The following is a 14,286-nucleotide window of genomic DNA, read 5'->3' as shown; positions in this document are numbered from 1 at the left end:
AGTTCCATCTCTTGGTCGTATGAGAGTGTGACAAAGAGACAGCACCCAGAAATTAGTATACATGCATATACACACACATATAACCCTTACCATGGTTGTGGTTTAAGTCCCTCACTTCTATGCCCACAACAATTTAAAGCCATCCATCATAGGCAGTATGTGTCCAAACAAAATCGTGATCAGTTTAAAATTGTGGGCTGCCCAAAGCTGGAGCAAAACGGAGAGTGTACCATCAAGGTCCAGGAAACATCACAGTTTAAGGTCACCTCTTTCCCCACAGCATTTATTAAAGGGGTCAAGTTGCATTCTGTATCACTCAAGACTTAATAGTGTTGCTCTAAAGCTGCTGAAGAAATGCTACAGTATATGTAAATCACCTTCCAATGAACAATATGGCCTAAAAAGGACAGTCCAGAGGCTCCTGGGATATGCACCTAGGGTCTGTGTTAGCATCTGTAAAAAGCAGAACACCCCAAGTTTCCTTCCTCAGTACTTTTGTTGTCTGAAATTTTGCAGTGCAAGTCACACAGGGCCAAGCAGAGTTAACCAGGGTTCGCCTCAGGAACACAACCAAGAACCAGCAAGAGAAAGAAATGTTATTGGAGATATGGGAGACAGGGACTGCCCAGGTCCTGTGGGTGGATTCAAAGATCTCTCTACATCACAAAACTATAGATGCTGCTTTTGAGTGGACACTACATTCCTGGGGGTTACAGCTGCATCAAGGAAGGGACCTTTCTGATATTCTGCTAGGTTAAGTCACTAAGCCATTCTGACCCAGCTCTTGTCTCAAGCATTCTCTGCCCTTCACAGACAAGGCACAGCAGCTTTCCCTCTGTTGTCGGAAGCCACAGCTTCATAGGGGACGCTGAACACCTGGGAGACTTGAAGTATTTTGAGAAGGAGGCTGCACTGTGCCCTCTAGGAGCAACAAGGACGCAGAGTGGAAGAGTGTTCTCTTCATTCCCGTTGGCAACGGAATTCTCTCTCAGCAAGCGCTGGGGAATGAAAGTTTCAATCACTTGGAGACAAAACCAGTATAACGCCCTACAGGTGGGAAAGAGACCCAGCTCAGGCACTTGCTGAAGTAGAGGCATCTGTCCCAACAAAGTACTTCTCTCCAAAGGTTACAGAAAGTGGTTGGTCTAACAGAAGGTATTAGGGGAGACAGGGAGGTGAAGTGGGGTTTGTCAGTCGTGCAAATACGTTCTCAAGCATTCCGCTAACATTAGAAGATTAGTTGAGAGAGAGAGAGAGAGAGAGAGAGAGAGAGAGAGAGAGAGAGAGAGAGATATGTGCATAGACAGACAGACGTAACATTTTTATAGCTTTCTTAACCAAGTACAAAAGCCAGTTTTTCAAAATAAGGTATTTTAAAACCTAAATAATCCATGTGATGCAACACTGCCATCCAGTGGCCAGAGTAGTAAATTACAGGTGTACACACCATTTTCTACAGCTAATAGCTACCTCCCATTCCTATTTAAAAGGTGGTTACAAGGCCTAGTTTACTTAATCCCAGATGTATCTATTCCCTCTATTACAGTGAGGATGTGCTAAAAACCTGCCTAGTCCAGTGACCCCTCCTGAGCCCTTTGTACATTCTTCAAAAGGAACAAGAGAATCAGAAGGAAGCACTGTTTGAAGTAATGGACAGAGCGTATCAGCCTGTCCTGTCAAAATTCGTTACTCAGTTGAAATGAGGACAGGAGCTGGCAAGATATCTCAGGTTATCATTAGCTATGCTGCCCCCAAACCAACACACTGAAGACTGAGCCTGCCTGAAGCCCAAAGTAATGACATCCTTCTCCAAAAATGGCTTAGGCTTCAGCAGCTCTAAAACCTTGCTGCTCAAGCAAGAACCCACCTTGCCTACCATCCGGTCCCAAAGTCCACTTATCGAGGGTTGCAAAAGACAGCTGAGTGAGTTTACAGTACAATCAGTGTCATCATATTTTGTATGAGGTGGACACATACAAATCACAAAAGGGCATGACTCACAGACGTACCATGGCCAAGTCTTTGGAGAAACGCGAATGGACACCATCAGTTAATTTGCTTTGTTATTTTTGTGGGGGGGTTGTGTTTGTTTGTTTTTTATTCCCATGGTGCATCCAAAGACAAGTTGTCCAGAAGTTTGCTCAGAACCCCTCGGTTTTCAACTCCTAGGATATGTTAAAGAAGAAAGCACTATTTTAATGTTTTTATTTTAAAATAATTAAAAGTAATTTGCATAGCTAACTGTAAATCTAAGGCTTCTACGAATGGTGAAGTCAGGTCTGACAGACAGTGTCCCATAAACAGAGAAAAGACAGGAAGCCCATCATTTCATGCTTTTTACGGTTCATACAAGCACGCGCACACACATACATACACAGAGAGAGCTTTCAGAACCAATATGTGGATCACCTAGCCACTAACTCTTGAACTGTGAGTCTTGGTAGACCTCAAACAGTGTGGACAAAGGCTAAATTCTCAAATTCTGTAGGATGGAGAGGTTTCCACATTTGGGGGGGGGTTAACCACCTAACAAAGGTAAGGTGAGAATGGGGTTTCAACCACTATCCTGAAAAGTCTTCCTTAGCACAGGGGGCTGGCAACGCTCTCGCTCGTTCCCTGCCAGGGACATGCAGTGCTTGCCCTCTTTTCCCCTGGAATGGCAATTCTTTAAAAGCCTGAAGACAGTACCTGGTTCCACTTTATAAGAGAGACTCTGGGTACCATTCCACTGTCTCTGTTATATGTATCCCATCCCCCAGCAGAAAGACAGACACTGGCCTTTCTGCCAAAACCATGGAACTCACTCCCTTTATTGAGCCTGCTATGAGAGCTCACAGCTTCTCCTTATACACCTTTGTGGCAACATATAAACAGAGCAAGCATGGACCAGAGCCTAGTCACAGTGTAGAGGACATGCCTCTCCAATGGCTTGACCACTTTCTTACTCACGATCCACTTAAGTGGTGGGATCCTGCTTGCGTAACCAATCTCTCCAACAAACACGGAGGGCAAGTTTAACTGTTACTTTGTACAAGGGAGAATGCTAGACACTAAGCAGCAGGGTCCCAGCTGACACTGAAGTAACCCCCTGCAGTGTTGCTGCATGTTCAGCTGAAGAGGGACAAGGAATATAAGGGCTGTCAGATGTTTTATCAGCTGAACAAGCGTGGGAAGCTGACTGTGTGTCTGGGGGGGGGTGCTGTCTCTTGGTCCTGCGCACTGCCTCTGCTTTGGTCAAGCAGCCTATTTGCCATCCCCAATTCTTCCCCATGCAGGCCATCCTGCTTTCTGTAGAGGCCATTGTTTACAGCAAGGAAAAAGCAGAAAAGGAAAGAGAATCCCAAAATAAATAGTTTGTTTTCGTTAAATAAATTAACAAATCTGTTCTGCAGAAGGAGAAGGTCAGTCGGATCAGTGTCAACAATTAACACAGACAGCAGCAAGGCTCTCGAGTGCATCCCTTTTGTAAGACGTTCGACTTACTGTGGTCAACAGGAGCCTGACTGCTAAGCTTTCTTCTACTCGCTCCTCGGTAGTGGGTGGGGTGGCAGAGGGAGAGTAACCACTACAAAAAAGCTAGAGAGGGACGTAGGAAAATCCTCGCAATTCCTCCACTGAGCACTACCTCACTAAAAGACTGGTACAAGTCCTAACCCAACCCTGCTGAAGAAGCCAGTGTGAAGCTGAGCGACAAAGGTCCCTGCCTTCAAATGGATCTTGTGGGGAAGGCAGCAGGAGAGCTGCACCCCATCACCGCTTCTCCCTTACTCCCGATACCACTTGATGAGGGCCTGGCGAAGACCACCAGACTTCAGCTTTCAGATGGATGAAAGACAAAACTGGTTTTCACATAGACCCTGCCCCACCCACACCCTCCCACCTACACATTACATATTGCCTGCTCCTTCCAAACCCACCTCCCTCCCTCCATTAACAATGCTATTCATCATCATGTCTCCTAGGGTACAAACTCGCCCCCTATTTACTATGGGGTACTGAACTTTCACAGATAAGGCAGTTCGTGTTTGAGAGTTATTCCACAGACAGAAAGAGAGAGAGAGAGAGAACAACAAACCAGTGTCTCCAGCCTTACAAAGGGCACTGAAACGTAATGGCAGGTCTCCCTTTTGGACAACTCAGAGCACAGGAGGGAAAGTCAAGGAGGCACTCCTATGGTTTACAGTATTACTTCCCTCCTGCGACTCTCTTGCTTCCCCACTCTTGGGTGGGGGTCCATTCAATACAAGTTCCCCATACAATGCAGATCTCGGACAACTAAAAACGCCACCTTCCTTTCCAGTCTCCTCCACCTCTGCTGTGTCCTGGATGGAAACCCTTGGCCCCAGAAAGGTCCAGTGAGGATTTTGTTTTTTGTTTATTTATTTTTGCCTCCCGGCTGAGTTGAGCTCTAACAAGAGACTAGGCCCCTTACTTCCCCGTGATCTCTATTACATCGTCATCTTTGTCCTCATCCTCGTTGGAGCTGCAGCCCACCTCAGAGACCTCGTGGGTGTCAAACGGAGGCACCTGGGACCGAAGGAGGCCCCCAGCTGGATATCCTGAATGAGGGGACATGAAGCCAGGATAGGCAGATGCCATGCTCCTGGGAAGGCTGCTGGGCAAGACTGGGGATGGAAAAGGAGCAAACATCCTGGGCTCAGGCAGGAGTGACTGCGTGAAGGGCAGCGAGTAGTTGGAGAGCATCCCCGTCATGGAGGGGTTTAACATGAAAGAGGGGACGCTGGCGGTGGCTGAGGTAGCAGCAGAGGAACTAGCAGTGCCGGCTGTCAGCAGAGGGTCAGTAGTCACAGGAAACACCAGGTGGGGGTCTGAGAGCAAGCTAGGCAGCTGGTAATAGGAGGAGCCTGTGCTCATGTACAAGGAGTTGCCTGCTTGGGGAGGAAATGGGTGGGCTAGGTTGTGGTTTAAGGGAACAGAGGGCATGGTGAACCCACCAGAGACAGGGTACCCACTTTCGTATGGCTGGACTGCTGTGGGCAGTGGCCGCTTCTTCTGCTGCCGATGGGCCTGCTCCTCCGGGCCGGAAGGTGATGTGGACTTGCGCTTGTTGCCTCTTAAGTCCAGCACGGAGTGGTTGTCAACGTGGTGGCTGGTGGCCGGCAGGGCTGAAGAGGACGAGGGAGCCGTACCACGAGTCCCTGCTCGCTGCTGCTCAGTTCCACGAGCTGCTAATGGGGCCGCGTTGTCTTTCCGGGCCGGGTGTCCGGGTGCCGCGTTAGTGCTAGGGGAGTTGTGTCTGGACTCACGGGCGGCAGCCGCCTCCGCATACTGTTGCAGTTCACTGATGATTTCGGGGCTGTCGGGGGAGATCGGCCGAGTGAGCTCCTCTGTGTTGGGAAGCTTGGGCGAGGAGGCATTATGTCGGCCGTTGCTTGTGGATTCCAGAGATGGCCCTTGGGATCCTGTGAGCGACAGAGGCACATCAGTAGATAAGACCAGGGAAGTAACAAGAGGCAGAACTAGGGTGCTGGAAAAGATGGCCTGAGTCTGCCCTCTGCTTAAGATCAACCTGGGGAGCTCTACTCTGCCCATCTTTTGCAGGAGTCTGAGAGGCATGAGAGGTACTTGAGAGACAGGCTTCTAGCATTGGCTCCAACACTAGGCAGTAGCTTCCCCACGGCAATTTGCCAGGCCCCTTCTCGTTTTTAGGTATCTGTTCAACACTTTAAAAAAATGCTTGCTTTTTAAGATGTGATGTTTAACCTGCTAATTAGCTGCATTCTGTTACTTGAATGTCTAACGTCTGTATTTTGTTTTAGCTCTTAGCATTTCTTTATTTTAGGCGAAGAGCTGTGGCTCAGTAGTAGAGCATCTGTTTTTCATGCAAAGGGTTCCAGGTTCAATCCCTGGCATCTCCATGCAGGGCTGGGAGAGACACTGTTTGAAACCCTGGAGAGCTGCTGCCAGCCAGAGTACTGACCTAGATAAACAAACGAGGGATAGCCCAGCTGGTAGAGCATAATCTTAGGGTTGTGGGTTCAAGCCTCACATTGGGCAAAAGATCCCTGCATTGCAGCAGGTTAGACTAGATGATCCTAGTGCTCCCTTTCAGCTCTACAATTCTACGAATTGTCTGACTGAGTTTAAGGCAGCTTCCTATGCTGGCATCGTTTTCAATGCCTGTAAGTTATTTCCAAGAGTTTGTTAAACCAAAAGAGAAGGTTATGAATAAATAAATTAAACCCCCCTAAAGAACAACTCAGTCAGACATCCTTGCCAGAATATAACCACCTTACCCGAGGCAACCATGCGATGATCATCACTGCCCTTTGGCTTGCCAGTGGTGCGAATAGCAAAGATTCGTCCATCGCTGGTCCGGATATATGTCCCTAAATGAGAGATGGGTGGAAGTTGTCAGAGGTAAGCCAGAAGAAAACTTATGACCAGCTGAATAGGACTCCCTTATGTTCAACATTACAAAGAATCACCTTCACTTTCTGCACTGCGTACATGTGCTAGACATTGCAAGTAAAGTTTTGAAAGAAAAGCTTTGGCCATCAACTTCCTACAAAGACACAGCATCAACACTCTCTTATTTCCTTGTTCAAATTCCAGGATAAAATTGTGAAGCTGACAAGACCTCCTGAGTGATATCACCATGTGTTAGACTAAACAGTCAATTACGAACAAAGGTCACGAGGAGCAAACTGTGCGTGTGCCTGACCCTGGTCAGTTTGAATGAGAGATAAGGGGTTTCAGAACTAGGGTTCAAAGGCATTTATTGCAGTAGTAGATTCCCTAACATCTCTGTAATGACACAGTTTGCCTATCTATACAAAAACATAGCAGCCCCCTCACCAATCTCACATCATAAAAGAAAAACTGAGAAATGGATACACATTTTCTTTGCCCAGGAAAGGAAGGCTCTTTTAATTTACCTTTAGTTCCACGGATAATGTGGATGCTCTCTCCAGCACTGATCCTTGCCTGCACGTCAGTGGAAGTGTTTGTACCTGGGATCACTATATCTGAAGTAGAGCAAACAGTACATTTGTGACACAAAGTGTACGTTTCCAACGGAAAATTCAGCCAGAAAACAAGTGAATAAATGTCTCCAAGCATCTGGCTCAGTTTTTAGACTGCAGCTCCCAATAGCCCCAGCTCACACAGGGCCACCAGTTAAACAAAAGCTGAAATGCACTCCGTAAAATGTGGAAGCATTATTTATTTACTTTTCAAAATGAGTGTATGAGAAAAAAAGATTTACTTCTGGGAATGAATACTCACAATCCTATACCTCTGGACTTCAGCTGGTGGGTCGAGATCCAAAAGCGAGTCACGCCAAGCAAGACTCGCCTAAGGTATGTTGCAGAAGCAGCATCACCATAATTTTCTCTCTCTTTCCATAGATTTCATTTTGTTTTTAAGAGGAAGGTGGGAAAGCACACAGGCCTCTAGTACCTTTAATGGCTGTGCGAAAGATGGGATTTTCAAAAGGCAAATATTTTCTCTCGCTTGCATGACAAGCAGCATCTACCAAAATTCCATCTCCTGTGCAGCTATTAAAGGTACAGGAGCCCTGATATTCCTATGGCAAAAATAAGAGTTTGGATTTGATACCCCGCTTTATCACTACCCGAAGGAGTCTCAAAGCGGCTAACATTCTCCTTTCCCTTCCTCCCCCCACAACAAACACTCTGTGAGGTGAGTGGGGCTGAGAGACTTCAAAGAAGTGTGACTAGCCCAAGGTCACCCAGCAGCTGCATGTGGAGGAGCGGAGACGCAAACCCGGTTCACAGATTACAAGTCCACCACTCTTAACCACTACACCACACTAGCTGGATGGTGTAGATGGACATGCAGGTATAACTAATCAAAAGCAGGCATATTAAAAGGCGGGTCCTGGCCTCGAAAGGTTAACAACAGCTGCCTTATATGGTCAGTTTTAACATCAGAGGATCAGTCTCCAAGGGCTGCCAACACATTTCACTTTAACGACCCCCTTTTGTAGCAACTTCCATTTCCAATAAAGCTGGACGGCTCCTTCCATTATCCACCCACAGCAACTGACCTGTTGTGGTGACAATCTTCTGTACCAGGACACCAGCTCGCTGAAGGTAATTGATGGGAAAGTTGATGCCAGGATTGGAAACTGATGCTGATCCCATACTGCCCAATGGCACATGGCGCGGCATCATAGGAATGGGGGTGGACTGAACGGGACGTACGCTTGCCACCGGCCTCTCTTCACCTTTGAGGCTTGGTCGCCTGTGGGAGGAAAAGAAAGGAAGGAATCATATTTATATGAAAATGTGAACTATTTATTTAGTTATATATTTTTCAATCATTGTATAAGGTATAGCAAGTTTTGTTTCATTATTAAGGGAAGTGATACACAGACAATTGGAAGTCAATTTTTAATTGTTATTTTTAATTGTTGCTTTTTTCTGTGTTTTGTTTTTTCAAATATTATTTTTTGTGGATTATAATGTATAGATTATATGTTTCTTAGGGAGTTTGTTTGTTTGTTTGTTTGTTTGTTTGTTTGTTTCTATTGGTTGATTTGATATGGTTGTATTTTAGAAATCTGAAATTAAATAAAGCTATTTTAAAATAAAATAAAAAAGGAAGGAATCAGCACTTCACAGAAGCACAGAGCTGGAAGGGGTTCAATAGCTTCTTACTACAACTTTGGGATCATCCACTCCATCGTCCACCTAATGCCCTGACACCAGGGATATGGCTACCCAGATTTTTTGGACTACAATTTCCATCACTCCTAACTGCTGGCTATGCTGGCTGGAGTTGATGGGAGTTGGAGTTCACTGTCATCTGAAGTTCCCCCCCCCCAAAAAAAAATCAATGTGTGACACCATCATCACTTTAATAATCCACATGCAGAGAAAAGGGGCCTGCAGAGGAAAAAGGGGCCTGCAGAGGAAATAATTATATGAGTTATATGAGTGTTTATGACAGACGGAGTCCCCAACCACATATTAAATTCCACAATTTCTGGGGCGCTTCATAGGCAGTTATCAGTATTTGACTTGTTGCAAGAAATGTAACAAGAAATCAGTATCAAAGTATCCTGAAAATCTCATGGGGAAAGTGTACCTTATTGTTCAATCTATATCACGGGTAGGCAAACTAAGGCCCAGGGGCCGGATGCGGCCCAATCGCCTTCTAAATCCTGCCTGCGGACGGTTCAGGAATCGGCATGTTTTTACATGAGTAGAATGTGCCCTTTTATTTAACATGCATCTCTGGGTTTTTTGTGGGGCCTGCCTGGTGTTTTTACATGAGTAGAATGTGTCCTTTTATTTAAATCGCATCTCTGGGTTGTTTGTGGGGCCTGCCTGGTGTTTTTACATGAGTAGAATGTGTGCTTTTATTTAAAATGCATCTCTGGGTTATTTGTGGGGCATAGGAATTTGTTCATTATTTTTTCAAAATATAGTCTGGCCCCCCACAAGGTATGAGGGACAGTGGACTGGCCCCCTGCTGAAAAAGGTTGCTGAACCCTGATCTATATGAGGTGTGTATGTAGCCATCTGTACTTTGAATACTGACTGCCCCATCACAACAGAATGCTGTTTAATCTGATTTCCCCCAGTCATCTCCAATTGTTCACAGTTATCGGTTAACTTCTTTGTCCCATGTTCTAAGAGCCAGAAAACGATTGCCAAGAAGCAGGGGCTGGGGCAGATCAGAATTTGCCATTCGTTTTTAACATTACATACAGAAAGGAAAGGGTTTACCCACCAGTTCCTCTGACTGAAGGCGGGTATGTTTGTCAGGCTCTGGTCAGTGGCTGGGTAATACTGAGCGTAGGATGGACGGGTGTATGGGACGGATGCACGTTTCTCGTCCTCGTAGCTCTTCTTGGCTGCTTTCTTCTCTGCCTTGGTGAGCTTGTGTTCTTTACGGTCAATCAGCAGCGACTCATGCTCAAAAGGCTCCTGTGGTAACAACAATGGGAAGTATCATTTTAAGAACTTTTTTTGTTTACCAAAAGTACCACAAAAACACAAGCTGAAAGAATGGCAGCTATCCTACCCTTCTGTTATAGGATACCAGGTAAAGGTAAAGGACCCCTGACAGTTAAGTCCAGTTGCAGATTACTCTGGGGTTGCGGCGCTCATCTCGCTTTACAGGCCAAGGGAGCTGGCGTTTTACCGCAGACAGTTTTTCTGGGTCATGTGGCCAGCATGACTAAGCCGCTTCTGGCAAAACCAGAGCAGCGCACAGAAACGCCGTTTACCTTCCCGCCGGAGCGGTACCTATTTATCTACTTGCACTTTTTGACGTGCTTTCGAACTGCCAGGTTGGCAAGAGCTGGGACCGAGCAACGGGAGCTCACCCCATTGTGGGGATTCGAACCGCCAACCTTCTGATTGGCAAGCCCAAGAGGCTCAGTGGTTTAGACCACAGCGCCATCAGCATCCCTTTCGTAAGCTATCCATCTTCGTATGAAAAAACTGGGAGCCAATAGGCTTTATTTTATATAACTGGTATTTTACCCTCCCTGCAAAGGCTAGGAGCATTTGGTTGGGTCCTGGAAAAACTGCGACTGCTTTGCTCTTCCTCTGGTTATTCTGCTGCTGCTCTACGTGGTTTGGCTTAGCACATCATCCAAACCAAGGCTTGGTGTTTTGCTCTCTCCAGATGAATTATCAGCTGTAACACCACAGGAGAAGTGTGCTATGAGCATGTGATGCTAGCCTAGCAGCTAAAATCATGTACCAGTACTTCAAATTACGGTAGTACCTCTGGATATGTAACCCTCTGGTTATGTAAACTTCAGGATGCGAAAGCGGCAAACCCGGAAGTATTTGACTGGGTTTCGCCACATGCGCATGCGGCAGAAGCGGTCCTCAGGTTGCTGAAACCTCGGGATCTGACCGGACCTCCAGAACGGATCCCATCCGCAACCGGAGGTACCACTGTATAGTAAATTAAGGCTTGGGACAGCTTGTCTCCTCAGAGTGTGTAATATCTATGTGTGAAATGCTGCCTCTGATTGTCAGGTGCTGGTTATTTAAAAGGACCAAGTCCTTATTATGGCAAGGAGAAAGAGGTTCAAATTATCTGCAGAAAACACAGGAGATGCCTCGGTTATAGCTTGCTGTTTGCCTGGAGAAAGCTAAACCACAAGGCCAAGTTCAGATTACACACTAAGCCAACCCATGACTTGTATCAGCACAAAACAGCAGCAAAATTACCAGGAAGGAATAAAACAGCTACTATCTCCTCTCCAGGAACCTGCAATTGGATTTATTTGTGCTATGCTCTAGTTTGGCTTAGTGTTACATGTGAACAAGATTATGTCAACAGCAGACTTTCTCAAGATAAGAACCATGTGGCTTTGACACCTTGTTATTGACAAGCAGATGGGTCAGGGTTGCAAAATAAAGATTAGGGAAATAGTGGATTTCCCCCTTCCCTCCTAACCTTGGTGATGAGGTGAGGGTATTTGAGACAGGCCAGCTGTAAGACAGATTCCATGATCTTGTTTGGGCTGAATGAATGCTGGACAGCTTCGGGTTCCTCTTCCACAAAGTGTAGCAAGTTCTCCACCTCTCTCCGGGTAAAGTTCAACACTGGATTCAAGTCATCCACAACACGATCTAAATAAAACATACATAGATCTAAAATGAGGAGGAACTGCTGCTCTTGTTGCATTTGGATCTCCAATAACATTCCTTGAGTGGTGACATACTTAAGGGCAGGCACTTGCAAACACCAGAAGAAAGAAGAAAACCAGAAAGCAACCGAGAACCCATTTCAGACAGGGGTGATCTGGTGGAGACATGTGAAGATTTGACCCACCTGACATCCCTTGTTTGGAGATCTGGCGGTCATAAATTTTCTTCTCCAGTGTGAAATCGGAAACTAATCGATAGATGTGGCAAGGCTTCTTCTGCCCGTAACGATACACCCGGCATACTGCCTGGGCATCATGGCATGGATTCCAGGAGGCATCAAATACTATCACCCTGTTTGCACCGATCAGATTCACACCCAAACATCCAGCTCTAAAAATATATAAAATATTTATTCATTTGTTACCGTTATTTATATCCTGCATTTCAGGATGCGAATATTTCTTCTTCATTTTGAAAATAATAATAAAATAATTTGATTTTACAAGAGTAGAGTTATAACAATACCAAATAAATATCAACACTGAGAGATTTCTCTGAATCTCTAGACTTCCCTTAATCCTCTCCTTGGGTCTTATTGTCAGCATTTTCAACTGCATATTATTTCATAACCCATATTTTAAATCTGTCCATATTGTCCATAGTACTTGTTTACATTACAAGTGTTATTAAAACCCTGCTAATGTTTTCATTTGCTTACAGTGGTCTCCTAAATAAATTATATATATATATATATATATATATATATATATATATATATATATATATATATATATATATATATATATTTCCCTATTCAGGATGCAAATCTTTCTAATGCCGCTTACAAGTTACAATGATGCAAAAATCATTAATAAATATCCCGACCAAACTATCAAAACGTGTCATCCAGGATGCTCCCCGCAGAGCTGCTGGTGGTACCATATTTTCTGGCGTATAAGACGACTGGGCGTATAAGACGACCCCCAACTTTTCCAGTTAAAATATAGTGTTTGAGATACACTCAACCACAGATTCCCCACCCAGCGTATAAGACGGCCCCCGACTTTTGAGAAGATTTTCCTGGATTAAAAAGGAGTTTTATATGCCAGAATATACAGTAAATGTCCCCTTGCAGAGAAGGAGGTAAGAAGAAGAAGAAGAAGAAGAAGAAGAAGAAGAAGAAGAAGAAGAAGAAGAAGAAGAAGAGTTTGGATTTGATATTCCGCTTTTCACTACCCAAAGGAGTCTCAAAGCGGCTAACATTCTCCTTTCCCTTCCTCCCCCACAACAAACACTCTGTGAGGTGAGTGGGGCTGAGAGACTTCAGAGAAGTGTGACTAGCCCAAGGTCACCCAGCAGCTGCATGTGGAGGAGCAGAGACGCAAACCCGGTTCACAGATTACGAGTCTGCCGCTCTTAACCACTACACCACACTAGGTAACTAACACACACACACACACACACACACACACCGATGTTCTATTGTGCCTAGGAATCATATCTTGTGTGGGGACTGTTGCTTTTGCTCAAAACCCTGGTGTAAAATTTTAATCAGATGTTAGCAATAACTGTGTCAGGGAACTGCCTCCTGGCCCATTGAGGGGAACAGAGGGTCCGTTAGCATACAGAGAGCCCCGACGCCAAATGAGCAGCAGCACCTCTTCCAGCGGGGAAAGCCGCCACACCTCCAGTGGGGAGGAGAGGGAAGGAACCAGCCTGGCGGAGAGAGGGCTTAGGGATGCCACTGAGAGCCCCAGCGCCTCTTCTAGCCAGGAGTGACAAACAGGGAGCCTGGCGGAGGGAGGGCTTGGGGATGTTGCTGAGACCCTGCGCTCACCTCACCCGGCTGGTTAGGAGGGCGGCACGCCATTTCCGGCACCCCAGTTGCACAGAGGGGTGAAACACAAGGAGGGTAGGAGGAGACTTGGGATGCCAAAATTATTATTCTGGGGGAGAAGCAGGAAGGGGCCACTCCCGGATTCTGCCAGCGACTGAGACAGACATGCTTTTTGTAGCTCTGCACTGTAAATAGTTTGCACAATAAAACTGCAAAAGACTGTTTGGGCTCCTGCTCCGTTACTCGTGAGGCACCATCATGCGAACCTTACACTATAGAATGATTAGTGCAGACCTCCAAAGGTTTCTAAAAGGTGTTAAGGCCCTATTTTCAACTGGATCAAATGCCAAGGGTTCTTGGTGACAAATACCTCATTAGACACTGCAGTCAATCGCATGCCCTACTCCACCCCAATTTGCTGTTTGTGTCAGGTGGACAACTTACCGTGTGGAAAGAAGGAAGAGTGAAACTGAAGTGTTGCTGGGGTCGTTGAACTGGTTAATCAGCCGCTCCCTCTCGGAGGCTGAAGTACTACCATCCAGACCTACCCAGTGGAAAATGCAAAACAAAATGTGTGTGTTTTAAATAAAAATAAAAATCCCACAACATCCATTAAAATAAAACAATTATGGGCAATTGTAAAGTTTTGCTTGTTTGCTAATATTCATGTGACATTGACATTGGGGGGGGGGAGAAATACTCAAGCATCAAAATACAACTACTTCTATCCAAAACCAAACAAATGCCTGAAAGCAGTTTGTCTGAAAATGAAGGTGGAACCATGCACATCTCCATGGGAAACAATAGAAAAGGTTGCAGATAAACTAGAGAAAATGGATACAT

At 45.6% G+C, this 14,286-nt stretch overlaps 1 protein-coding gene across 3 annotated transcripts in view; it reads right to left on the bottom strand.

Annotated features, from left to right (window-relative positions):
• Positions 1–1,262: 1,262 nt before the first annotated feature.
• Positions 1,263–14,286, bottom strand: part of RAD54L2 (RAD54 like 2) — a 57,271-nt gene continuing 44,247 nt past the window's right edge. For 2 of the 3 annotated variants that reach the window (XM_033140637.1, XM_033140638.1), the window contains exons 15-22: positions 13,888–13,987; positions 11,791–11,996; positions 11,413–11,588; positions 9,724–9,920; positions 8,033–8,229; positions 6,900–6,989; positions 6,258–6,350; positions 1,263–5,423 (exon numbers count right to left, since the gene is read on the bottom strand). In XM_033140637.1, the coding sequence (XP_032996528.1) occupies positions 4,429–5,423; positions 6,258–6,350; positions 6,900–6,989; positions 8,033–8,229; positions 9,724–9,920; positions 11,413–11,588; positions 11,791–11,996; positions 13,888–13,987 (2,054 nt within the window). In that variant the 3' untranslated portion in view covers positions 1,263–4,428. The remainder of the gene's footprint in view (positions 5,424–6,257; positions 6,351–6,899; positions 6,990–8,032; positions 8,230–9,723; positions 9,921–11,412; positions 11,589–11,790; positions 11,997–13,887; positions 13,988–14,286) is intronic. The other variant, XM_033140639.1, reaches the window with a different exon arrangement.

The sequence above is a fragment of the Lacerta agilis genome, chromosome 2, assembly GCF_009819535.1.
Source record: "Lacerta agilis isolate rLacAgi1 chromosome 2, rLacAgi1.pri, whole genome shotgun sequence".
Lineage (NCBI taxonomy): Eukaryota > Metazoa > Chordata > Lepidosauria > Squamata > Lacertidae > Lacerta > Lacerta agilis.
Note: the sequence above shows the minus strand (reverse complement) of the source record. Positions and strands in the feature narration are given on the sequence as shown.